Source organism: Ambystoma mexicanum, chromosome 11, assembly GCF_040938575.1.
Source record: "Ambystoma mexicanum isolate Mex_15411 chromosome 11, UKY_AmexF1_1, whole genome shotgun sequence".
Lineage (NCBI taxonomy): Eukaryota > Metazoa > Chordata > Amphibia > Caudata > Ambystomatidae > Ambystoma > Ambystoma mexicanum.
In genome coordinates, this window is record NC_090934.1 from 393356251 (window position 1) to 393383516 (window position 27266).

Sequence of the window (27266 nt, forward strand, 5' to 3'; positions counted from 1 at the left end):
GCGAATTGCAGCTCTGTTGTCCTCCCTGGGTCTCGTTGAGTCTGCCATGGTTTATTGGATGATACCTTCTGACGGGTTTTAGAGTACATGGCACAAGGAGAGGATCATTTACTTTACCACTATAATGGAACAGAGGAACACAGTACGGTGCACACAGCTCCACAGTCCAAGTCACGGCACCAGACTATTGGAGACTGACTTTAAAGAGTTAAGAGACCTGCTTTCAGCAGTGAGGGTAAAGTGAGGGTAAAGGCACCTGCAGACATTTCCCTTCACAAAGCCACCACACATTTATCCCAACTGGTACCGTGCAGTACAGTGACAGATGCCCCGCCCCCGCCCCAGTCAGGAACAGGCACACTAATCAGTTACTGGCCAAGTTCGCTTGATATCTGTAACACTTTCCCAAATGTAACGGAATTTCTCCCGGCACCCAAAGATGAAGGGGGAAAAAGAAGAATTGAAAAAGATATGTGTGCAGGTTTGAAAAGGGGATAGAGTTCTCACAAGGCTGGATAGTCCCAAAAGAGAGTGAAGCTGGACCGGCCATAGGAACACTGCCAAGGTGGATGTATTGTGATGAATTAAGGGGATTCATCCCTTCTCCCCGAGGGGGACTCCCACACATCCCCCATATATGCTAGGGGGGGTGAACCCAGTCCAAATCAACTTTCCTAGGGGTCGAGGCAAGCAGGACCTCACTGGGAGAGGCTCCCCCTTTGGGGACAAGGACTACCTTTCCTGTGAGGAATCGCCTAACTCACATCACATCCCACAATGGCATACATGGGAATGTCAAGTGCACAAAACAATATACAATGCAGAAACTTGGGCGAAGAGGAAACCAAACCATACTATTGCCAGCCAGAAAGAGATCTGTCCCTTTAAAAAGGAATTCCCATTTGACTAGGACGAGGGGACTGGAAGAATCCATTTCTCAGATTGGGCAGAACTCCATTGAATCTGAGTGGCTGCAAATTGCGGGCAAAACGTGTGTGCAGGTTGTTTGGTAAATCAGAGTGCCAGTATACTCAGTGTGTCGTGAATGGCTAGAATGCCCGGTGTGCTAACCAATTGGGTTGCCAGAATCCTTCAGTGACCTCTGATTGGCAGAGCAGCTTGGATCCCCAGCTCTCTTTTTTGGAGCAGAATTCTTTTAGGGCAGAGCTGCATCAGGGCGCGATTCGCTGATTACACTCTGTCCGCACAAATGTTGCCCACCTTCTCCTTCTCGGCTGCTGTTGGAATCACTGCGTGAAAGAATTAGACTGGCCTGTAACTGGCCTGTAAGGAAATCGAGATGATTGAAGTGAAGCTTGTGCCTTTGTGATCCAGTAGGCATGAGGACAAGTCACTCATGTAACAAGAACGATCTGGAAATAATGGGCACACCAGGGAGTGAGGAGGCAGGTCGAAGTATACTGCGTGTGTCTGGCAGCCTCGAGATTTCGGTGCACAAGGTGGTGGGAGTGGGGTATGGGATGGGCGGTCGGAATTAGAGAGTACTCCAGGTGGTGATGAGTAGAGTGGCACATATTGCCTGGGTATCGAGCGTCAAGTGCTGTAGAGAAGGGAGTGTGGCAGGTGGTGATGATCATGGCGTGTAGTAAAGGGAATATGGGTGTGGCAAGTAATGGAGAGTAGGGAGGAATGTGCTGGATATGGGGAGCTGAAAGTGTTGAAGGCAGTTTGGATTTGTGCATATGTAAAAGACAGTAGGGATTGTGGCAGGTGGCAAAGTGCACTGGGCATGGTGGGCAGTGGAAACTGATGAGGATAGCTGGCGAGGAGTGGGTAGTAAGAAGATTGTTGAGTTCTGGCGAGTAGGAAGGAGTGGGCTGGATTTGGGTAGCTGAAAGTGTTGAAGGCAGTGTGGATTCGTGCATATGTAAAAGGCAGTAGGAATTCTGGCAGGTGGCACTGTGCACTGGGCATGGTGGTCAGTGGAAACTGAGGAGGATAGCTGGCGAGGAGTGGGTAGTAAGAAGATTGTTGGGGTATGGGGATTAGGGAGGAATGTGCTGGATTTGGGGAGCTGAAAGTGATGAAGGCAGTGTGGATTCGTGCATATGTAAAATGCAGTAGGGATTGTGGCAGGTGGTGCAGTGCACTGAGCATGGTGGGCAGTGGAAACTGTGGAGGATAGGTGGCGAGGAGTGAGTAGTGTGAACATTGTTGGGGTATGAGGATTAGGGAGTAGAGAGTGCAGTAGTACGTGCGAATGGGACGTTTGGCAGTTGGTGTGTGTGGTGAATGTGGTGCGTGGCGAAGACACGCAATGCAACATGTGGTGAGGGGCAGGGAATGTGGCAGATGGTGTGGAGGCGGCAATGCATCAGGTAGTTTCATGTAAGGAGTGCACCAGGAGGTTGGGAGTGTATCAGAGGGTAGGAGCACGTGGTGAGGCACGGTGTTAGAGTAGGGAGAGTCTCGGGTGATGAGGAGTGAAGAATACTGCATACTGTGGCAGCAGGGACTGCATCAGGTGATTGGAATTCGGGTATAGGGCAGGTGTGGTGGGCAAGTATGAAAGGCAACATGTGTCTATGAGTAGGCACTGAAGACTGTGATTGGGGGTGCTTTCGTTGGCAGGAGTATGTTGTATGAGTTCTGGCATCGGCAGAAGTTAGGGACTAGGAAGCATGCAGGGGTGAGGTTCAAGGAATGCCGCAATTGCTGAGAATGCGGCAGATAGTAAGGAGAGTGGAGCGCGTGGTGGAACGTACGGAGTGTGTCAGGTGGTGCGGCCAAGATTGTGGCAGGAGTACAAATTATGTAGCACATCAGGTGGTTGGACGTGGTAGGTTCAGCCAGTAGTGGGTGCAGGAGTTAGGCAGGTAGTGCAAAGTAGGCATTGTGTGAGAAGCCAGAGAGTAGGGATTTCATTGGGACGTGTAATGGTGAATCGGGTAGAGAGTGTGGCCGCAGCGCCAGGATAAGGAGTGTGGAGAGTGCTGTTTCTATCCAGCAGTGCTAGGATTTTAAGGCTAAATCAGATCTTAATTTAGAAATGGAATGCGGGGAAACTTGCTACAATCCCTGATGGCCTTACCCTGCTTCTGTTCTGTAAATATCTTTCTTTTTTGTTCTGTTTTTCCTTCCTCTGTTTCTTATTTCCATGTCTCCACTAAATCTCCCCTTCTCCTTTTCCTTCTACCCCATCTGGCCTTTCTCTACTTTCTGTTGCAGTTAATTTTTTCCGTTGCTTGGATGGATAATTATGCAAACACCCACTCCTATGTTCACCTCCATACATAAATTGCCGTCCCTTTTCTCTTCAACAGTTGAACTATTTGCCCCGTATGTGCCTCCAGTACACGGTCCCGCCAAGTTCTGACGAGGATGACTTGGAGCGGGTGAGCCCACCCTTGGAAGTGTCTGATGGAGAGGTGGACACCCATGACCCCAGCCCTTCAAATCTTAACCTGGACCCAGGTGAGTAGGGGATGTTGGTGTTTCACTGGGCTGGAAGGCGGGCTGGCTAAAGAGAAACAGTCATGGGCCAGCTATCATGGCTGATGGTGAGAAGTTGCAGAGGAAGCAGGGTTGCAGTACATTCATTTCAGTGGAAGTGGCTATACCCAGGACACATGAGCGAGGTGGTAAGGACCTTTAGGTATGTTTCCTTGGGCACTTCTAGGCAAGGTGGGCCTTTGTACTGAAAACAAGGGGTGGTGAGGGACTGAAGCACTGAGGGAGCCTTCCTGCCCAGAAGCATGGCAGATACTAGCATAAACTGGAACTGCTTCGCTGTCTGCTAATGCTCCTCACCGCCTACTACCTCCACTCTGCTCCTATTGCTTCACTCCCTCTCCCACCATCTCACCGTGTCCCCAGGCACCCACTGTCTCATGCCGGTGCTGAGTCGGAAAGGTTTGTAAAAGGAGAAGGGCTTGCTCTCAAGCAACCCAACATTGTGAGTTCATGTCTAACCTGCAGTAACTGATCCTACTGTGGAATCAGAAAATACAATATTAAGGCTTTTACACAATGCAAAGAGAAATACACCAACACAGGCTTGTAAAATTCCCAGAATGTTTATTGCAACACTGAACAGTTTACAAAACAAAGTACACAAATAGCTATTTGGCCGTCAGTACTTCACAGAGCCCACCAGCAGGTTCAATGTGAGCAGTGAACAGGAATTGCTAGCTGGACATCAGCATATTTATACAGTTTCTTCATAACGATGTCCAGACTCCTACAAGTTAATCATGTACTGGGCTAGGGTTTGCGCCAGGTTCATTCCTAATTTACATATCTCGTGCATGTGGTTTACTTCTTAATACATTTACTAACAAGTACTATTATTCTCTGGATGTGATTTTACACTCTTTACACATTTGCTTCAATGCAGGTCAAACAGATGTTTCGCATGTCATGGTTAAATAGCATTATTGTTCTTTTGTACTTGTAGGTTAACATCGCCGATTCAAGTAATCCCCTGATCCCTAGGTCAAGAAAGGACAAGGCCTACATGGCCCTAACATATAGCCTGCAGGCAGGTTGGACATTAACTCGCCTACAGAGGTTGAAGAGGTTAAAGTGAAAACAAGAGGACACAGGTCGGCCATTTTAGGCCACAGGGTGACTTTGCACGATAAACCAAAATGTCGGTCTAACCTAAAATGGAGGCTTGATTAACTTAAGGTCACAACCTTGCAATACGGTTTTCCTCGCAAAGCGACTGGGCATTGGCCAACATATACAATGAAGACGAAACAATATTATATCAGTTTCGACAAACCCTCCTTTTGGCATATGCCAAGCGCTAAACTACCTTCGATCACTTTACGACTAACTCCACATTTCAACGTCTATACACCCCAATTCATTGTCAGACATATCTATTGCCATTAGATCAGACACTAGAGTTTCTTTCAACACATACTCCTTGGAAACCTTATCTGGGGCGTATATTTTATGTCCTAATACACTTGTTGCTTGCGCGCAACATCCCCCTAATACCGGACATATACAGGGAGACACTGTATACAACAACAAAGGAACAGTAAACTACCCAAGATAATCAGCAGAGCCCAAAACAACTTCCATCCCCACAACCGTAGGAGGTGCCAAAACCATGAACTAAGTTCCCAGTTTCCCTCAGGAACATGCACTTCCGAACTAAGAACATGTAGATTTTGGATTGCCCTAAAGATCGCTGGAGAGGAGTCTGGTACGTAAACGCAGCAAGCGGACCCCACTAATTTACATACTTCTCCACGCTCAGCCAAAATGACATCTAATGCCATCCGGTTCTGAAGAGCTACTAATCTTATCGCTTTCTGTTCTAACGTCATATTATAGAGTATGTCAGTGGTCCGGTTGATGGTTCTCTCCAGTACTCTCGCTAGTCCCCTGATATCTTCTGAATTCATAATTTGCCCAAAAAATGGCACAAAGGATTTCATTATGTCCCCTAAAGTTTGTGCTGGAGTATCCCCCTTCACATCTCGCCGTGCACGAGTCTTCGATATTTCTGCAGTGCTGGCAATAAATACCCCAGGTAATAGGATCCCTAGATAGCAAGTTCCTTGCCACTCCCTAGGCAACCATGGAAATACCACATTACCGCAAACAAAATAGACAGGTTCACCTACATACAGAGGTCTTTTCTCACTAGTCAAGTTCGCAACGTTCGCACAATTTCTAAAATTGCCCATTGACCATGTTCCATTCCTCTGTATGCAGAAGGACACTGAGTCAGGGCCATGGTTAACAGAATAAGATGGAGGCGTGACATCCTTATTGCCTATAGGAGCCATTTTGAAAGAGATCAAAGACTGAAAGGGACGAGACAATCTATCAGAGGGCCTAACAGAAGCAACGTTTGGCTTACTCCTATTTGCAAAAGGCGAGCATCCCAGGGGCATCAAAACACGTTTTTCAAAACTATTCAAATTCGTACCATCAAAGTTCACTGAGATGCTGTCATTCCAACGGCCAAAGAATAGTGCTCTAAGAGGAGCGTAACAAGCAGTTGTCAAAGGTAAAGGATGAATGTACCAACCTAGCCCCTTATCCCCATGTTGCAGCAAATGCAAGCAGATCCAGCAGTTGGTCTTATTGAAAATTGCATGAGTGGCATTCATTATTAACAAAAGAGTATTATTCTGATAGTTCCGTCTATGCGAAGAATCTCTAGGCGACAAGGTATGCAATTGCACGGAAGGAGTGGGTATAACAGATACATTTTCAACAGGTAAAAAGTCCTCTAGCGGATATGCTTCCTCCAGGTACCACAACCCAAAACCAGTAGTTACTAAACACCCAGTTATTATTACAAAAAGGCAACAATACGTTTTCGGGGTCCCCTTAGACGTTTGCTCATTGTCTCTGCTAGTCACATATTTATCTAAAAGTTTGGTACGAGCAGTAGCGGGTGCAGGCATCGTAGTCTTCAATCGAAAAAATGCCAATTGTTTGTTTGCTGGCGACTCCAGTCGCGCGTCTTCTTAATGTCTTTCCCACAACCCTTAGCCAACAGAATCCTTTCGTACAGTCGGGCCAAAAGGCAAGCCCTCAAATGATTTCTCCAATCACACAGTCAAACCGTGCCGTACGTCTATTTTCTTGGACGTAAGTTATATTTCATATTTTCCGGTGCTGAAGGATCAGAAAGCAAGGTGTTGACACTTCCCACTGGAGGTGGCGAGTAAACGGAAATGGGATCAGAAAATGGATTATCCGGAAGTACCACTGTTGGAGAGTGCGGAGACAAGATGGCCGTTTTGTCTGGCCTTACGAACTCTGAAACGGTCTCTGATACTCTCTTGTCGGTTGTTGCTGTTTCGGGCACGTTGGTTACAGCATTGGAAAGGGATTCTGTGTCTTCTGTATCGTATGGCACGGGCTGCGGGATCCGTTTGGTGTGCGTTGCATTTATCCAATTCTTCCGCCCCGCTACCCGCACCTCAGTCTGGGTGACTAGCAGGACCTGGTAGGGACCCCTCCACCGAGGCGCAAGGCAAGATGACCTTTCAAAAACTTTCATGATGATCCAGTCTCCTGGTCGTAGACTGTGACCAGGACCCTTGTATCGTACAGGTAATGCCTCTCGCACCTGGTGATAAATTGAAAATAGATCTTTAGTCAACTGGTTACAGTAATCTGAAAGGAGCACATTCTCTACATCCCGCAATGAGCCACTCTTTGGCATACCCCAAATATTAGCAGGCCTCCCCAACACCACCTCAAAGGGAGAGAGCCCAGTCTTAGTTTGAGGGGTTGTTCTCATCGTCAGCAACACGATCGGTAAGGCGTCCGGCCATTTTAACTTGGTGCCAGCACACGTCTTAGCGAGCTTGTTCTTTATAATGCCGTTATGTCTTTCCACTAATCCGGCACTTTGGGCATGTCTGGCCGAATGGAACCGTTTATCAATCTGCAATCCTTCACATATTTGTAGGATTACAGCAGCGATAAAGTGTGGCCCATTATCCGACCAGATGACTCTCGGCAGCCCGAACCTAGGAAAGAACTCTTTCAACAGAGTCTTTGCCGTGGTTATGGCTGTTATCTCTAATAGGGAAGGCCTCAACACACTTGCTAAATGCACAACTGAAGACCAACACATATTTAAGATTGTTTCAACGTTCCATCTCAATAAAATCAAAGGGGATGACCTCAAACGGAATAGAAGGTGGCGCGAAACTTCCTCTAGGAGTCGAGGTACCTTTTCCTACATTGTACTGCAAGCAGACCATGCACCCTTGGACAAAGCGTTCCGCAATTTTGAAAATGTTATCATTGGCGCATACACTGTGTAACATTTTAGTCAATTTACGCGCACAGACATGGGTCGGACCATGAGCCATATTGACCATCATTGTCATATAGGCGTCAGGGAGTAACCATTTTCCTTCAACATTGTCCACCCAACACCCATCACCATCCAATTTCCCTGCACCCTCGACCCATTTCTTGGTCTCCTCTACAGTAGCATCTGCTTGAATGTCTTTTACAGACTCAATACTTTCACCAAAAGTGCAAACATTTACAGTTTCCCTTACGGCATACATTTCTGAACTAAAATCAGTGGCAGTTTGTTTAGCTATCTGATCAGCGAAAGCATTCCCTTTTCCTATATCATCTGTAACCTTCTGATGTGCTGTACATTTTACAAGGGCTAACTGAACAGGGAGTGCGAGCGCTGAAAGTAATCACACTATTAAAGTGCCGTGCTGTATTTTTGTGCCATGTGAGGTCAAGAAACCTTGTTCTTTCCAGAGTCTACCGAAGTTGTGAACCACCCCAAAGGCATACTGGCTGTCGGTATATATATTTACTGTAAGCCCTTCAGAGAGTTCACAAGCTCGAGTTAATGCTATAATTTCTGCGCCCTGCGTGGAATTATGCATGATTCTTTTGGTTTCCACAATCGTGCTCAAAGTAGTGACGGCATAAGCAGCCGTGGATGTACCATTTGGAAGTTTGAAACAAGAGCCATCACAAAATAGCTCCCCTTGTGGGCTATTCAAAGGCGTATCTTTCAAATCAATTCTACCTTTAGTCTCTTGTTCTGTAGTGTAAAGGCAATCATGTGACGTTTCGTCACCATCAACAGTATCTTGCGGGACAGGTAAAAGTTCAGCCGGATTTAATACAAAACACCTCTGAATTTGAATGTGGGGAGCAAACAAGATCAATTCGTATCTTGTCAATCGTGCGGAAGTAAGGTGTTGCGTTTGAGTTCTATTTAATAGAACATCTACAGAGTGAGGTACCATTAGGGTTAACGCATGACCCAGGACCATTCCCTCGCTCTGTTTTACAGACGCAGCAGCAGCAGCGACAGCTCTCAAACATCTTGGCAAAGCGCATGCAACAGGATCAAGGACGGATGAGAAATAGCCACATGGCCTATTCTTCCCTCCATGTTCCTGCGTTAACACCGCCAAAGCACATACATCACGTTCATGCACATACAACACAAAGGCCTTTTCATAATTTGGAGTTCCAAAAACCGGTGCCGAACACAGCGCGGTTTTGCGTAAATCAAATGCTGTCTGGTGTTCCAAAGTCCATGGCAATGGCAAAGAAAGGCCCTTCTTTGTCAAAGCCAGCATTGGTTTAATCGTTAACGCAAAATTAGGGATCCACAATCTACAGTAAGAAGCCATACCTATCAGGGCTCTAACTTCCTTCTGCGTATTTGGGACAGACATGCCAGAAATAGTTTTTATTCGTTCAGGTGTCAACCTTCTTCCCTCCTTTGACAGGAGATAGCCTAAATAGGCGACCTCCTGGCAACAATATTGGAATTTTTTTAGTGAAGCTTTATGGCCATGTTTTGCTAGATGACAAAGCAGTAACATGGTGCCTTCTTTACGGGCAGTCTCATAATCAGCAGCCAAGAGGAGATCATCTACATACTGTAGTAACGTGCAAGTAGTAGGCAACTCGAGAGTATCGAGTTGCTCTTTCAATGCTCTACTATAAATACTTGGACTCTCAGTGTACCCTTGTGGTGCACGAGTGAATGTGAACGAGCGTCCACCTAGGGTAAACGCGAACAAATACCTACTATCCTTGTGTATAGGAATACTGAAAAATGCATTTTTGAGGTCCACAACGCTAAAGTGAGTGGCAGAAGTGGAATCATAGTTAGTATCATTGTTACATCAGGTACAATGGGAAACTGAGGAGCCACAATTTTGTTAATAGCATGCAAATCAATTATAAACTGAAAAGGAATCGCATTATCACCTTTTTTGTACACCAGCAAAATCGGGCTGTTACACAAACTACCTGTAATTTCCTCAATTACTCCACGATGTACAAAATCAGAAACTATACATTTCAAAGCCTGATCGCCTTCAATTGAGATCTTATATTGTGGAATGCGAGGCAGTTTTACTCCATGTTTCAGAATAATTTTAACAGGTTCAATTTGAAGAATGGCCACATCATTATCATCAATCGCCCATAAGCATTCCGGAATGTTACTGAATTCTGGCGGTAAAGGTCGAGTCAAAAACTGAGAGGCGAGTGATTGCTTAGGTGAAATTGTTAACCGAACTACGTCCGAGGAGCAATGTATTACTGCATTCAATTCTTTCAACAAATTTAACCCCAGCAAATTCTCTCTGCAGTTTGTAGTAAGTAGAAATGGACACTGCTCCGTGAAGGGACCCACTGTTATCGGTACCGGAAAAGAGACTGGACAAACTACAGGTGTACCTGAAAACCCTACGGAAACGTTGGATTGCCCTGACAGGGGAATGTTTGGAACCCGTGAATGGTCAGTGGAACACTTTTGTGCTTCCGTATCTACTAAAAATAGATGCTTCCTATTTCCCACCACCATCTCAACGTAGGGACCTTTCTGATGAACGGGAATAGGTGCTGGTTCCAAATCCTGCTTCGGGCAAGCCTAACGAAACAGAATGTCATCAAAAGGAAGTTCCTCAGAGAGGTATGCAGCAGAAGGATGATCAAAAATGTTTCTATTATCCACACTCGATACTTGTTTATCCTTTGAAAAGGGTTGCTGTGATTCTGGCGTAAACTAACCTCTACCAGGACCCCCTACACCTGGGCGACCTCTGGATCGTCTACCCATGTTCCCAAATGACCTTTGCTGCAAGGACGGACATTGTGCGCGCCAGTGACCTTCCTGTCGACAATAGGCACACTGGTTAATGGTTACCGGAGCCAGGGGCATACTTCCCTGTGGAACATATTGACCGCTAAATTGCGTACTACCCCCTCTGGGGCTTCTAACAATCTGTTGTAATAGTACTTTTGTTTTCAGGTCACCTTTTCTTTTCTCAAGTTTTTCCTTTTCATTATTCACACAATTTTCATAGTACTGAGCCATGTGCAGTACTTCTGATTGAGACTTCGCCTACCAAGCGCTTTCGGAGGACATGATCTGCAACTGGATGTCAGGCAGCAATCCACGTACACATTTGTCGACAAACAGCCTTTTCCCTGACTCTGTGCCTAAGTCTTGTCCACTGAAATACGAAAACACTTGTTCAAACCTATTAAAGAACTCGGTAGCACCTTCAGACTTTCCTTGGACACAGGCCGTAAGCTTGTCCCAAATAATTCTCTTTTCAGGAACTATGGTTTTTAATTTTACAATATTCCTATCAGGCAAAGTTAACATCACTTGAGGCGGTCTCTCGCCAGCTGGTCTTTCTCTGTTGAGCCTAACCATATTATCCCATGTATCTCCTAACCCAGGTACATCATCTACAGTCCTAATCTGTTTAAAAAAAATCAACTGCAGGAGTACGGGAAATAATAAATCAATATCACTTAAGGTGAATACCGATGATTATAAGACTGACTCTATTTCTTTATAGAACCCCGTCGGATTCTTTCTTATATCAGGAATAGATTGCTTTATGGTGTTCACTTCCTGTCTCGAGAACAGACGTGAACAAACTGCGATACATAATGTGCAGGAATCTCCACAGCGGCTATACCTTGTGCAGCATCGGCCGCAATCTCAACCTTTGAGACAAATGTTGGAGGGACCTCTCTCATAGGCAACTGAGAAGTAGGTAGCTCCGAACGCTTACTAAGCAACAGAGCCAAATCAAGCGCTAAGGCAGTCGAAGAGGTATCAATCGAAAAGGCTCTCTTATAAACACCCAACAATTCTGAGGGACAACAAATCTTTCTTTTTACACACTCATCCTGCAGGTATTCTACCATAACCTGTATCACTTTCTTTTGCATTTCTAACGTATACTGACTATACGTGTCCTATACTTCGGCTGGAGTTATCGACATATCCAAAATCCATCTTATCGCATCTTTGTACAAATTTGCACTTCCTCACCTATCAATTCGCGGCGAGGAGAAAACCATTTCTGTAAGAATACAGTGCCTAAACTATCACCATCTGCTTCTTCATTCTGTAACTTTCCAACTCCTTCCTATACATAAAAATCCTCTTGACATGCTCATATACTTTCTCCGCAGTATCTCTAGACAACGCTAAGGTGTTCAAATCCCGTAACCCTTGTGGGAGATCTACATCGTTTAATCTATTCCACATTATGCTCAAATGAATTCCTAGTCCTTCAATAAAAACATTTTTCTCAGGGATACTTTTTAGATTTTCGAGTGTGGAAAAAACATCAGCTTGTTCACCCCTCTCCATACAATGTTTAGCCCAAGCAATCAATTAATTCTTTTTATCTGGGGACACAGTATTACGAGTCACAACCCTTGATCCCGTTCCCTGGTCTACTTCAAGCGATACGGAATCACTTGGAAGAGGGAGAGTAGGCACATGCTGAATATCAATAAGTGGAGGCAAGGGAGCAGGCAAAGGAGCGACGGCTGGAGGAACAACAGGAAGAACAATAGGAAGGACCGGAGGAACTATAGGAGGAGGAATAGCGACAGGAAGGGGCAAAGCATCAGGAGGAGGAACGTACTGGGGTGGCGCAGAGGCATCAGGCCTTCGTTCATGTAACGCTCACCTGATTCCCACAGAGGCGCAGGTCTGGCTTCGAGTGCTGATGCTTCTTCAATGCTTCTTCCTATTCCCTTCCTTCTCTCACCTCTTATTCTTGTCTTTTTCTCTAGGCTCTGGGAAGTGGCTGTGTATCCGGATGATCGCTGCTGAAGATGGAGGAACTCAGGAAAGGTGAGTGAAATGCAGCGCTGCAGCGATCGTAACGAAATGGTTTTAAAAATGATGTCTTCCCTTTCAGGATCGTCGGTGATGTCTCCGTGGTGCAGAAAAGCTGGTAGGTCTCTTGTCTCCCTTTGCAGGTGACCCAGGATGCTGACAGGCGTGGCAGAAGTCCAGATGCAGGAGCTGACACGGTGAGCGTCCAGCTGCGAGGAGCAGAACAACGCGAAGCGTGAGTTGCTGATTGGGTGTGGTTTGAATAGCTTTGGAAGAAGTTCCAAGTGTGTATCCTTCCTCCGATCAGGTATGTATCCTTCCCCGACCACACCCGGGTGGAAAGTAGTCCCACAGGTAAAGTAGTTCCTATTCAGGCCTCAAGAGGGCCTGGATGTGGCAGCATGGTCTGCATCAGGTAAGTGCACATTAAAACACTTGAACACATGTCTAGCTTTATGAGCCTGGCGCCTAAGGCGCCAGGACAGAGGTCCAACATGAGCCTGGCGCCTAAGGCGCCAGGACTGCGTCCAAAGGGCCCCAGCTTGGGCCCGCTGGCACTCCCCTGGGGGAAATGATGCCTGCCTCTGGGGTTGCTGGGTCGGACCTGGCTCTTTGGAGGTAGGCATCATGACAGTTCATGCAAAAGTTTGTTAATCAATTCATCGGACGTATGAAAATCTTTCGAAGGGTAAATTTTCTGAATGCCTAATTGAAACGCTCTGTCCGTGTTCCTAACTGATTCCAATTGTTTATTTTGATCATATAACAGTGCTTTTTCGGCATTCATCATATGTCGACGCATATGTTTCTCTCTACTCTTTTGCTGCTGCAAAGCTTCTGTTTTCCAACTGTGCAATGCGTCAAATGCTGCAGGTCTAGCCTGTTTCTTTATCAATACAGACTCTAAATATTCTAACCGAGGGATTTCAAAGCTACCATTGGTTGGCCACCGAAGATTATGTCTGGTCTGTCTGTGCAAAATATCATTAAATGCTATACTACCAAATCCTTTCTTACAGTACATAGTACATGCCGGTGACCCCTCCTGTGGTGCGGGATGGCTAACGTCCAAAGATTGTCTGTCACTGCGGAATAATGCCCTGAAGCAGGCAATTTCCCAGGCATATCAGAATTCTGATGTTACCTGGTCAAATAATTGTGCTCGCGAGTACAATGCGCCAAATTCAAATTGTCAGGGTTAAATTAAGAATCGGGTCACGATTCACCTGACCAAAGGACTGGGAGGCCCGATCGGGTTACTAAGGGCAATCTAAGGACCCACGTGTCTGGTGATTTCGGCAAATTTACCCACCTCGATATATGGACCCTCGTCAAGACGTCGTCTCGGGCTACAGCTCACTGTTCAGGGATCGGATCGTGCTGTTCTGTCGAGGAATTTGCTTCTCGTCCAGAGGGGCCTTTTTGTTGACACCGTCCGATCCCGGTCCGATAGCTGAGCCAACCTTCAACGAGACGAAGTCAATCTTGAGGGTGCCTATTCGGGCACCATCTGTGGAATCAGAAAATACAATATTAAGGCTTTTACACCATGCAAAGAGAAATACACCAACACAGGCTTGTAAAGATTCCCAGAATCTTTATTGCAACACTGAACAGTTTACAAAACAAAGTACACAAATAGCTATTTGGCCATCAGTACTTCACAGAGACCACCAGCAGGTTCAATGTGAGCAGTGAACATCAGCATATTTATACAGTTTCTTCGTAACGATGTCCAGCCTCCTACAAGTTAATCATGTACTGGGCTAGGGTGCGCGCCCGGTTCATTCCTAATTTACCTATCTCGTGCATGTGGTTTACTTCTTAATACATTTACTAACAAGTACTATTATTCTCTGGATGTGATTTTACACTCTTTACACATTTGCTTCAATGCAGGGCAAACAGATGTTTCGCATGTCGTATTTGAATAGCATTATTGTTCTTGTATACTTGTAGGTTAACATTGCCGATTCAAGTAATCCCCTGATCCCTAGGTCAAGAAAGGACAAGGTCTACATGGCCCTAACATATAGCCTGCAGGCAGGTTGGGCATTAACTTGCCTACAGAGGTTGAAGAGGTTAAAGTGAAAACAAGAGGACACAGGTCGGCCATTTTAGGCCACAGGGTGACTTTGCACGATAAACCAAAATGGTGGTCTAACCTAAAATGGAGGCTTGATTAACTTAAGGTCACGACCTTGCAATACGGATTTCCTCGCAAAGCGACTGGGCATAGGCCAATATATACAATGAAGATGAAACAATATTATATCAGTTTCGACACTACGAGGCCCAATGCTTGAGTATGTCAAACACCACTGAATGCACTCATATAAACAGTGCGCAAGGAGTGAGCGTGTAAACCCAGCACATAATAACATCCAATCAGGTTCCCTGGATATTCCTGATGCAAATGCTTGCATTTTTGCACATTATACATGTCCCTGGAAATGACTTGCAAATGTGTGAGGGATTCCGAAATGCATTCGGAAAGTTGGCAAGCTGAGCCCTGCAAGTCAGAGACACCACTGCCCTCCGCCAGAACTCTCTGATCATCGTGGAGAAGGCATATGTATGAGTTTAGAGCTTCTGAACAGGAGAAAGCGTGCTCTGGTCATCGTGGAGAGGGCAGATGTATGAGTTTAGAGCTTCTGAATAGGAGAAAGTGTGCTCTGATCATCGTGGAGAGGACAGATGTATGAGTTTAGAGCTTCTGAACAGGAGAAAGTGTGCTCTGATCATCGTGGAGAGGGCAGATGTATGAGTTTAGAGATTCTGAATAGGAGAAAGGGTGCTCTGATCATCATGGAGAGGGCAGATCTATGAGTTTACAGCTTCTGGATAGGAGAACTGGTGCTCTGATCCTCGTGGAGAGGGCAGATGTATAAGTTTAGAGCTTCTGAATAAGAGAAAGGGTGCTCTGATCATCATGGAGAGGGCAGATCTATGAGTTTAGAGCTTCTGGATAGGAGAACAGGTGCTCGGATCCTCGTGGAGAGGGCAGATGTATGAGTTTAGAGCTTCTGAATAGGAGAAAGGGTGCTCTGATCAACATGGAGAGGGCAGATCTATGAGTTTAGAGCTTCTGGATAGGAGAACAGGTGCTCTGATCCTCGTGGAGAGGGCAGATGTATGAGTTTAGAGCTTCTGAATAGGCGAAAGCGTGCTCTGATCCTCATGGAGAAGTCAGGTGTATGAGTTTAGAGCTTCTGAATAGGAGGAAGCGTGCTCTGATCCTCATGGGGAGGGCAGATGTATGAGTTTAGAGCTTCTGAATAGGAGAAAGGGTGCTCTGATCATTGCAGAGAGGGCATATTTTTGTGTTAAGAGCTTCTGAATAGGAGAAAGTGTGCTCTGATCATCGCAGAGAGGGCAGATGTATGAGCTCCGAGCTTCTGAATAGGAGAAAGTGTGCTCTGATCATCGTGGAGAGGGCAGACGTATGAGTTTAGAGCTTCTGGATAGGAGAAAGTGTGCTCTGATCATCGTGGAGAGGGCAGATATATGAGTCTAGAGCTTCTGGATAGGAGAAAGGGTGCTCTGATCATCATGGAGAGGGCAGATCTGTGAGTTTAGAGCTTCTGGATAGGCGAACAGGTGCTCTGATCCTCGTGGAGAGGGCAGATGTATGAGTTTAGAGCTTCTGGATAGGAGGAAGCGTGCTCTGATCCTCGTGTAGAGGGCAGATGTATGAGTTTAGAGCTTCTGGATAGGAGGAAGCATGCTCTGATCATCGCGGTGAGAGGGCAGACATATGAGTTTAGAGCTTCTGAATAGGAGAAAGGGTGCTCTGATCCTCGTGGAGAGGGCAGATGTGTGAGTTTAGAGCTTCTGAGTAGGAGAAAGGGTGCTCTGATCATCGTGGAGAGGGCAAATGTATGCGTTTAGAGCTTCTGAATAGGAGAAAGGGTGCTCTGATCCTCGTGGAGAGGGCAGATGTATGAGTTTAGAGCTTCTGAATAGGAGAAATTGTGCTCTGATCATCGTGGAGAGGGCAGACGTATGAGTTTAGAGCTTCTGGATAAGAGAAAGGGTGCTCTCATCATCATGGAGAGGGCAGATCTGTGAGTTTAGAGCTTCTGGATAGGAGAACAGGTGCTCTGATCCTCGTGGAGAGGGCAGATTTTTGAGTTTAGAGCTTCTGAATAGGCGAACGCGTGCTCTGACCCTCATGGAGAAGTCAGGTGTATGAGTTTAGAGCTTCTGAATAGGACGAAGCGTGCTGTGATCCTCGTGTAGAGGGCAGATGTATGAGTTTAGAGCTTCTGGATAGGAGGAAGCGTGCTCTGATCATCGCGGTGAGAGGGCAGACGTATGAGTTTAGAGCTTCTGAATAGGGGAAAGGGTGCTCTAATCCTCGTGGAGAGGGCAAATGAATGAGTTTAGAGCTTCTGCATAGGAGGAAGGGTGCTCTGATCATCGTGGAGAGGGCAGATGTATGAATTAGGGCAGATGTATGAGTTTAGCGCTTCTGAATAGGAGGAAGGATGCTCTGATCATCATGGAGACGGCAGATGTGTGGGTTTAGAGCTTCTGAATAGGAGAAAGGGTGCGCAGATCATCGCGCAGATGGCAGATGTATGAGTATAGAGCTTCTGAATAGGAGAAAGGGTGCTCTGATCATCGTGGAGAGGGCAGATGTATGAGTTTAAAGCTTCTGAATAGGAGAAAGCGTGCTTGGATTAGGCAGATGATTGCATGTGACCCAGCTCCAACAGCTTAGCTGGGCCAGCACGCATGGTCCGGCTGCTCCAGAGATGGTCTCTTCAGCAGAGGGTTTGTTTACTGGCTGCTTCACAGCCACTGGGATCATGACCAGCAGAGGGAGAAGGCTTGCCCAGTCCTGATTGTAGAGACATAACAAGCACAGCAACTTGTGTTTACTATAGGAAGCATCTCAGGTGATAGGTAGTTAAATCATTGGTCCAGACTGATGGGAAACTCCTGACGCTCCTGACGCGAGCAATCTTAAACATCAGAAGTGGAGCCAATGATAGAAGCTGTGGTGAGATGACCATTTGGGTAAAGAGAAAACGAGTTGAGGGGATGAAGTTAACCCTGCCTTGGAAGACGAGATCCTGCTTCCAGGCAGCTCTACAGTCAGCCTCATGGGAGGGGACAAAACAGTGCTCAGTTGATTCCCTTGGCAGTACGCAACAGTTCCCAATAGTTTGGAGTGGTAAGGATCTGTGCAGGACGCATGACTTTGATCACCTACGCTGAGGGTGCTGAGCATGGCTTCAGAGGCGGGATCATTGATGTCCTTTGAAACGTGGCAGCACTAGATCCATGTTGGATACATTTTTTCTTGGATTGTTATTACTAGGTCCTGTGCGGGATCACCCTTTCTGAATAAGTAGTACCACAGCTTCTTAATGGAATCTAGTATTAGATGCCTAACCAGATTCCCTTTGTGGATAAGTAGTAAAATCCCTGACTGGGTCTCCTTTCTAGATCAGTAGAGCCAGATATTAAACTGGATCTCCATTTGGATTAGCAGTAATAGCTCCCTAACAATTACCCATATATGGGCAAGTCATACTAGATCTTTTCTGGATTAGTACAACCTGATCCCAAATCAGATGTCTTTGTGGGTCTGGATATTTCGACCCTGAGAGCAGTTTAGCAAATTCACTCCTTCAGAGCATTCCCAACACACCAGGAGGCACATTCAATGTGGTAGGTTCTAGGCTGCAATCGAGGTCCAGACAGTTCTAGAAGGGTCCATGGCCTACATCGTCAGGGAGATCATTCCGAAGCACACCTATTGGGATGGTAAAGCATCCTTTCCACGCATAATGATGAAGCCCTGCTCATTTCGAGCCTTCTTTCTTTGTACCCGCGCTCTTTCTAAGGGTTCTCGTTACCTGTGTTAATTCTTATAGGCATGTACAGGGAATTCAGTGTGTACTTTCCTCTAAGCAAAACCAGCCCAACTGCTTTAGCATGTCTTCATGAGTAAGTCTTGTTGACTCTATAATAAATTAGGTGGGCCACCTGTGGACGTTTCCTAACTCGCGGGCATCCTTTGCATATTTGTTGCCCAAAACTAAATACAATGGGCCCTGATTCATCCCTGAAAAAATGTTTACTTGCACAGGCTCAAATGTGCAGTGGCACTCACACAAGTAAAAGCAGAGGAAAACATGCAGAGAGTGACTTATCAAAGGGCACCAGTTGCACAACTGCGTGTGTAAAATTCCCCCTATGCACATTCAGAATTCACGTAGGGTTGGATTTCCCTGAGGGACAGGTTCAGCACCCCTGGAGATTTTTAACACATGCACGTGCCTGCGTCTCAGTACAGTTGCACAAAGATAATGTCTTGTTGTTACATAAGCATATATTCTCAGCTAGCCTTCTTTACATGCCTCTAGGATCCTAATGTCTGAAATGGCATCTGAAGCAGGGATTGAAGAGTGGTAAAATGGCTGCCCAATGCCTTCTTTCGTTTGCCTTTTCCTGCACTCCAGGCTCATTACGCCTCTGCTTTGCAAGCGTCAGCGTGTTGTTGCATATTCAAGCTTTGCCTGCTATTATTTAGACTTTTACTTTCAAGAATCCCCTCCTTTTGAATTTGGTTTCATTGCATCAGCCTGCACATATCCACTGTCTCCTTTCTCCCTGGCAAGTCCAGATGCCTTTGTGATATTCTTTCATGCCATCTTACTATTTAATAAATGGCCAGATGTATGTTTGTCTGATGCCGTCATGCGCAGTAAAGGCTGCCCGAACGCACAGAATGCTCCGCTAGAGGGAGCTGTTGCCTTAGGATATACAGTGGTCCAATTTGCATAGCTTCGCCTGTTGTCAAAGCTAGAGGGAGCGGTATATACCAAATTGTTTGTTTAAAATTGTTCGAATGAACAATTGATCGATTTTAAAGGGTCACAATTGACCTTTTCACAATCAAACGCATATATATATATATATATATATATATATATATATATATATATATATATATATATATATATTTTTTTTTTTTTTTTTTTTATTATTATTATTTTTTGGGGGGGGGAGTTTTGGGTTGGGTGGGGGGTTGCTGGTGTTTCCCCCCGCATATATGTTATAATTGACCTTCACAATTCGGTCAATTGTGAAAAGGTCAATTGTAATTCAAACAGTTGTAAAACTAACAGTTCGTATACAACCAGAGGGAGCTGTAGGTATAGAATCTATAGTGATCCTACTGTGTTAATGAAAACATGTACTTTGGCCAGTGTTCATGGGCCTGTACACTAGTACTCTATAATTAAATTGGAATCCTCGCCCCTCACAACCATCACAGATCAACACCTGTAGACATGACCTTGATCAGTGACAAACTGCACTGGCTTCATCATACCATTATAATAATAATAATAGCTAGTTTTTATATAGCCCTAACTCACCCACAGGCATCAAAGCGCTGAATAACAGTTGATATTATCATACCACTGCGTGGTACTCAGCGTGTACTCACCAGCGTGGTACTCAGCGGTACTCACCATTCTCAAGCGACGCACAATTTCTGTTCTCTGAGTTGAAGGCTCGTTTGAACCAAAAGTCAATGAAGGTTGACATTTAGCATTGCATTCCCATGAGCCATCATTTTGGAAGCATAACCTTTTGTTGGCCATTACATGTCTTTGTAAAGTCAGAGCATATCCCACCATCCTTCTACGCTCCTCACTTCTCCTATCTCCACATTTCATCATGTCTCCATCTCTCCACTATTCGCAATGCCTCTCCATCTGCTCATGATCAGTGTTTCTCCATCTCCCTATGCTCCTCAGTGTCACTCCATCCCCTGGCTCTTCACAGGCTTTTCATCTCCCATGTTCTTCCTGGCCTCTTCAGCTTCCATGCTATTCACAGACTCGTCATTTATGCCTGCTCCCCATTGTTTCTCCTCCCCGTGCTATTTACTGTCTCTACATCTCCTCTTGATCCCCAGTGTCTCTCCATCTCCATCTCCCTTGCTCTTCACTGTCTCTCCGTTCCCAATGCTCATCTCAGTCTCTTCTCCTCATGCTCCCCAGTATCTGTCCATTCACCATGCGCTTCACTGTATTTCCATCCCGGTGCTGATCACAGTCTCTTCTTCTCCTCATGATCCCCAGTGTCTCTCTATCCCCAATGCTCTTCACAGTCTCTTCTTCTCCTCAGATCCCCAGTGTCTCGCCATCCCCCATGATCTTCACAGTCTCTTCTTCTCCTCATGATCCCCAGTGTCTCTCCATCCCCATGATCTTCATAGTCTCTTCTTCTCCTCGTGCTCCCAAATGTCTCTCCATTCCCCATGCCCTTCACGTCTCTTAATCTCCAGGAGCTCCTGATTGTCCCTCGAGCCCCATGCTCTTAACTGTCTCCATCTCTGTATTCTCCCCATTATCTCCCCACCCCCATGCTCTTCACTGTCTCTCCGTTCCCAATGCTCATCTCAGTCTCTTCTCCTCATGCTCCCCAGTATCTGTCCATTCACCATGCGCTTCACTGTATTTCCATCCCGGTGCTGATCACAGTCTCTTCTTCTCCTCATGATCCCCAGTGTCTCTCTATCCCCAATGCTCTTCACAGTCTCTTCTTCTCCTCTGATCCCCAGTGTCTCTCCATCCCCCATGATCTTCACAGTCTCTTCTTCTCCTCTGATCCACAGTGTCTCTCCATTCCCCATGATCTTCATAGTCTCTTCTTCTCCTCGTGCTCCCCAATGTCTCTCCATTCCCCATGCCCTTCACGTCTCTTAATCTCCAGGAGCTCCTGATTGTCCCTCGAGCCCCATGCTCTTAACTGTCTCCATCTCTGTATTCTCCCCATTATCTCCCCACCCCCATGCTCTTCACTGTCTCTCCGTTCCCAATGCTCATCTCAGTCTCTTCTCCTCATGCTCCCCAGTATCTGTCCATTCACCATGCGCTTCACTGTATTTCCATCCCGGTGCTGATCACAGTCTCTTCTTCTCCTCATGATCCCCAGTGTCTCTCTATCCCCAATGCTCTTCACAGTCTCTTCTTCTCCTCTGATCCCCAGTGTCTCTCCATCCCCCATGATCTTCACAGTCTCTTCTTCTCCTCTGATCCACAGTGTCTCTCCATTCCCCATGATCTTCACAGTCTCTTCTACTCCTCTGATCCCCAGTGTCTCGCCATCCCCCATGATCTTCACATTCTCTTCTTCTCCTCATGATCCCCAGTGTCTCTCCATCCCCATGATCTTCATAGTCTCTTCTTCTCCTCGTGCTCCCCAATGTCTCTCCATTCCCCATGCCCTTCACGTCTCTTAATCTTCAGGAGCTCCTGATTGTCCCTCGAGCCCCATGCTCTTAACTGTCTCCATCTCTGTATTCTCCCCATTATCTCCCCACCCCCATGCTCTTCAATGTCTCTCCATCCCCATGCCCTTCACAAACTCTTCTTATCCTCATGCTCGCCAGTGTCTCTCCATCTCCCTAGCTCTTCACTGTCTCTCCATTCCCCATGCTCATCTCAGTCTCTTCTTCTCCTCATGTTCCCCAGTGTCTCTCCATCCCCCAGGCTCTTCACAGTCTCTTCTTCTCTTCGTGCTCCCCAGTGTCTCTCCATTCCCCATGCCCTTCACCGTCTCTTCATCTCCAGGAGCCCCTGATTGCTCCTCTAGCTCAATCTCCCTTGCTCTTCACTGCCTCTCCATTCCCCATGCTCATCTCAGTCTCTTCTTCTCCTCATGTTCCCCAGTGTCTCTCCATCCCCCAGGCTCTTCACAGTCTCTTCTTCTCTTCGTGCTCCCCAGTGCCTCTCCATTCCCCATGCTCACCTCAGTCTCTTCTTCTCCGGTTTATGGTCTTTTCATTTAATGCCATTGCATATAATGCCATTCCATCGAACATTTTCCATCTAAAAAAAGTGCATCTAATGCATTTTTTTGTTTTGTTTTTGTTTCTTTTTTTTGGGGGGGGGGGGCTAACCCCCATTTTTACCCTTTATAATGCACCTAAACAAAAATTAACCCTTTGCCCCCCAACAATATGCATTAGATGGACATTTTTTAAATGGAAACATTTTGTTGGAATAGCATTATATGCAATGGCATTAGATGGAAAGACCAGATACCTCTTCTCCTCATGCTCCCCAGTGTCTCTCCATCCCCATGCTCTTCACTGTCTTCCCATCCCCGTGCTGATCACAGTCTCTTCTTCTCCTCATGATCCCCAGTGTCTCTCCACCCCCCATGCTCATCTCAGTCTCTTCTTCTCCTCATGATCCCCAGTGTCTCTCCATCTCGCTTGCTCTTCACTGTCTCTTCTTCTCCTCATGATCCCCAGTGTCTCTCCACCCCCCATGTTCATCTCAGTCTCTTCTTCTCCTCATGATCCCCAGTGTCTCTCCATCTCGCTTGCTCTTCACTGTCTCTCCATTGCCCATGCTAATTTCAGTCTCTTCTTCTCCTCATGATCCCCAGTGTCTCTCCATTCCCCATGCCCTTCACAGTCTCTTCATCTCCAGGAGCTCCTGATTGTCCCTCCAGCCCCATGCTCATCACTGTCTCCATCTCTGTATTCTCCCCATAATCTCCCCACCCCAGGTTCTTCACTGTCTCTCCATCTCCATGCCCTTCACAGTCTCTTATTATCTGCATGTTCCCGGGTGTCTCTCCATCTCCACCTCCCTTGCTCTTCACTGTCTCTCCATTCCCCATGCTCATCTCAGTCTCTTCGTCTCCTCATGCTCCCCAGTGTCTCTCCATCCCCATGCCCTTCACAGTATCTTCTTATCCTCATGCTCCCCAGTGTCTCTCCATTCCCCATGCTCATCTCAGTCTCTTCTTCTCCTCATGCTCCCCAGTGTCTATCCATTCCCCATGCCCTTCACAGTCTCTTCTTATCCTCATGCTCACCGGTGTCTCTCCATCTCTCTTGCTGTTCACTGTCTCTCCATTTCCCATGCTCATCTCAGTCTCTTCTCTCCTCATGCTCCCCAGTGTCTCTCCGTCCCCATGCCCTTCACAGTATCTTCTCCTCATGATCCCGTGTCCATCCATCCCATGTACTAAAATGGGAAATATTGTTTAAGAATTCTATGAATAAAGAATTGGGTTTGGTAGTGCTACCAACATGTCTAAGGTCTATCCGTAATATATGCATACATTGGCGCCTGGAAGTTCAGGGAATTAGCCAGGCACCCCTTGCTTGTATAGTTTCTACATCACCCTATACTCCTCACCAAATCTCAATCTCCCCATTCCTCTCACTGTCTCCCCATTTCCCCACGTTCCTCGCCATTTCCTAATCTACCCATTTTCCATGATGTGTCTCCATCTTCCCGTGCTCAGTGTTTCCCTATCTCGCCATGTGCTTCTCTCTCCCTCTTCCCATGCTCCTCACTATTTCTCCACTTACCCTTGCTCCACTGTTTCTCTATCATCCATGATTCTCATTATCTCTCCGTCTGCCTCTCTATCCTCCCCACTTTCATTTCCCAGCACCTGCAGTTCTCCTAATGATCATGCTGCTTCCCTCTCTCCTTATTTATTTATTTTTATTGTTTACATTTATAAAGCGCACAAAGCGGCCCTTTGGCATCGTGGCACTTTTACAGTAGGGCTTACTTAGTTGCAAGAGGAAAACACAATCTGGACAGTGCAGACAAAGCAAGACATTTGAATTACAGGAAACATAACATGGTGTCTGGCCTAAGGGTTCCATGTTTACAGGGGAACGAAATCAGAAATGCAAAGGCAGTTAAATGAAGTTAGCTTAACATCGACGCTACTAGGGGAGACCCAGTGGGGCTTGTGATGATGACGTACTAGCGTGCTTGTCTTAGTTGAAGAGTTTGGTCTTAAGTGCTTTGCGGAAAACAGCATATGAGGTTTCATTTCTGAGTGATGTGGGCAAAGCATGTCAATTTTTATTCTCTTTGTTTACCTTGTCTCTGCATCACCCTACACCGCACACAGTCCCACTGACCCCCGCCCTTCTCTATCCCATGCACGTCAAGGTCTTATTTTCTGTCTGCTCTTCCCCATCTCACCAACTTCTCTGGTTTGCCTTTCCAAGGAAACAAGAAGAAGATCCGCCTGTACCAGTTCCTGCTCGACCTACTGCGCAGCGGCGGCATGAAGGAAAGCATATGGTGGGTAGACAAGGAGAAGGGCACCTTCCAGTTCTCCTCCAAGCACAAGGAGTCACTGGCCAATCGTTGGGGCGTCCAGAAGGGCAACCGCAAAAAGATGACCTACCAGAAGATGGCGCGGGCGCTGAGAAACTACGGCAAGACCGGGGAGGTCAAGAAAGTGAAGAAGAAGCTGACCTACCAGTTCAGCCCAGAAGTCTTGGCCAAGGCCTATCCTGATCAGAAACACTATTCTCACTAAGCGTGGGGAGGGGGTGCAGAGGGCATGGCTGCGGGCTATGCATGCGTTCTGCCTCTCTGCCTTCCATTTGTGAGAAGAGTGCCATTCTGAGAACATTATCATGACCTTATATTTCGGTACGAAAGACTTCATGTTCTCCTGACAGCACTGCCCAGCAGTACAGATGGGAAAGTGTCAAGAGTTTGTGTTTTAAACATTATTAATATTGTTGTAATTATGGTGAGACGTGCAAAAGGCACCTCAAGCGTCTATAGGGCTTAAAGGAGTGTATTGTCTGGGGTATGTGATGAAACATATCACGTTGTGACAGAAACATGTGGTTTATGGTCATTTCATCTAAAAACCATTGCATCTAATGCCATTCCATCTAAATGGGTTTAGATGAATTGACTAGATACTGAAACATGTCAGTGCTGATGGGCTGGATTTTAAGGGTAGTTTGAATTTCATATGTTGCCTCGTCGAAGACACTGACCTTTAACGGGGTCTGAAAAGACAGTCCACAATTCGATGCGTGCACACTCACCAAGATGAGCTTACAAAGGTGTCAGCTATAAACTGGCACCCAGAAGCCCACTTTTTCATATATAGCACATGTATTGTCATTCCATATATAATTTGCTTGCAGGCTGCACTGTGCATTCCATATGAGTGACGTATGTCTCATTTCTCACCGGCCAGGGCCCGGGGGCTCCACGTGTCTGAAGACAGCGCTGGACATTTTTTCAGATAACGTGGTGTCAGCATGGCGTTGCCTTGCTGCCCTTCAGTGTTGGTCACATCCTTCCCGGGGCAGGCCCTGCTGTGCAGGGCGTCGCAGCTATTCGGGGACCCAAGGCCGGCGTATGTCTCCGGTGGTAGAAATCTCAGCAGCCCCCCATTAAGAGGCTTCTGTCACTGATATTTTGAAACTGCTATGGTGGTGATTTGGTGCAGTACAAAAGCATAGTAGCATTGCATATAATGATGGCATTAGTAGCCCGTTCCATGGGCTATACCGGATGTAAAGGCCCGGCAGCCGGTCTGGACTGGCCTATAGGTAACTGTGGAGATTTCCTGATAGGCCTCGGCACTCTGGGCTTATTTTGTGTTGCATTTCCAAATTTTCCCGTAGGGAAAGGGTTGGGCATGGTGAAAATGTGTAATATGGCGCCACTTTGAACATTATTTCCACAGCCTCTTTTGTTTCCCAGTCCTCCCCTGCCGGGCAGCCCGACTTAAAGGCCCGAGAAAAGCGAGGGCATTTAACGAGGTCTCTGGGATTTTACCCCCGGTAAGGCCCGTGGAAGGGGTTACTAACACCATTTGCACACCGGGTTACGAATCTGGTAATCTGGGGTGCTGATAGTAGGGTCTTTCTATAAATGAATATGACGCCTCTTGGCGTCCTTTTCATTCATAGAAAATACTGTTCCAAGATGGCCGCCGAGGAAATGGAAGGCGGGCTCCTTCTGATGCCCCTCTTCCATTTCTGTGGTGGCCGGTTAAGGGAGAGGGAGAGAAGCTGCGGCAGCTTATGATCAGGTAAGTAGGGATGGGGAAGGGGCTTGGGGATATTGAAAAAAGAAGGGAAGGGAGGGTGGGGAGAAGATGTCGGTGTGTGGCGAGGGAAGCAGCCTGAGGGTTCCATGAAATGCAGGCTGAGATTAGAGGTTTCAGCCTGCAATCTACAGAACCGGATTGGCTGCGGCACGCCCCCCCCCAACCTGGGTGCTAACACAAAATGTTGTGTTATGCCACTGGCTTTGCCTCTCTCTTTGGGTGTGTCTTTCACCCTGGCCATTCCTGCTCTTTTCCTGGTATTTGATTCGGCCCACGTTTCCTGCATTGCCTTATAGGGTCCTCTATTCTGGTGCTTCCATTAGCTAGGCTTCAAACTTTGATCATTAGGTTATGAGCTGCCACATTTTAATCAAAGCCTGGCATTTATTAAAGATCGATTGTGCTTCATGCTCAGACCGTTCTACCAAGGTCTATCTCAGGTTTTATTGTGAATTTGTATCATGACGTTGATGCCAATAAAAACAGCTGTCAAGCTGAACTAAAACTTGAGTCACAATTGCTTTGAACACGTAAGGCGATCTGGGGTTGAGCCAAGAAATCTTGCAGCAAACAGGAGGTAGTGAAGGCATTGGGGAGGAGATGTGCCTGTCATTCCCAGGAAGTTACAGTAGTGGCTGTGGTCCTGACACCAGCAAGTGGGGATGAAAGAAACCTTGGACAGAAAGTTGGACCTCAGATAGCTGGGAGGCAAGAACGTCAGAAAAGTAAGGGGTATAAGGGAGCACATGTATTTGGCGAGCCAGAGGCTTCAGAAATACAGGGG

General features: G+C 46.5%; 1 protein-coding gene across 2 annotated transcripts in view; it reads left to right on the forward strand.

Moving 5' to 3' along the window:
• The window catches only part of SPI1 (Spi-1 proto-oncogene), a 124675-nt gene extending 97688 nt beyond the window's left edge, over window positions 1-26987 (forward strand). For both annotated transcript variants that reach the window (XM_069623112.1, XM_069623113.1), the window contains exons 4-5: window positions 3285-3435; window positions 24624-26987. In XM_069623112.1, the coding sequence (XP_069479213.1) occupies window positions 3285-3435; window positions 24624-24940 (468 nt within the window). In that variant the 3' untranslated portion in view covers window positions 24941-26987. The remainder of the gene's footprint in view (window positions 1-3284; window positions 3436-24623) is intronic.
• Window positions 26988-27266: the final 279 nt, after the last annotated feature.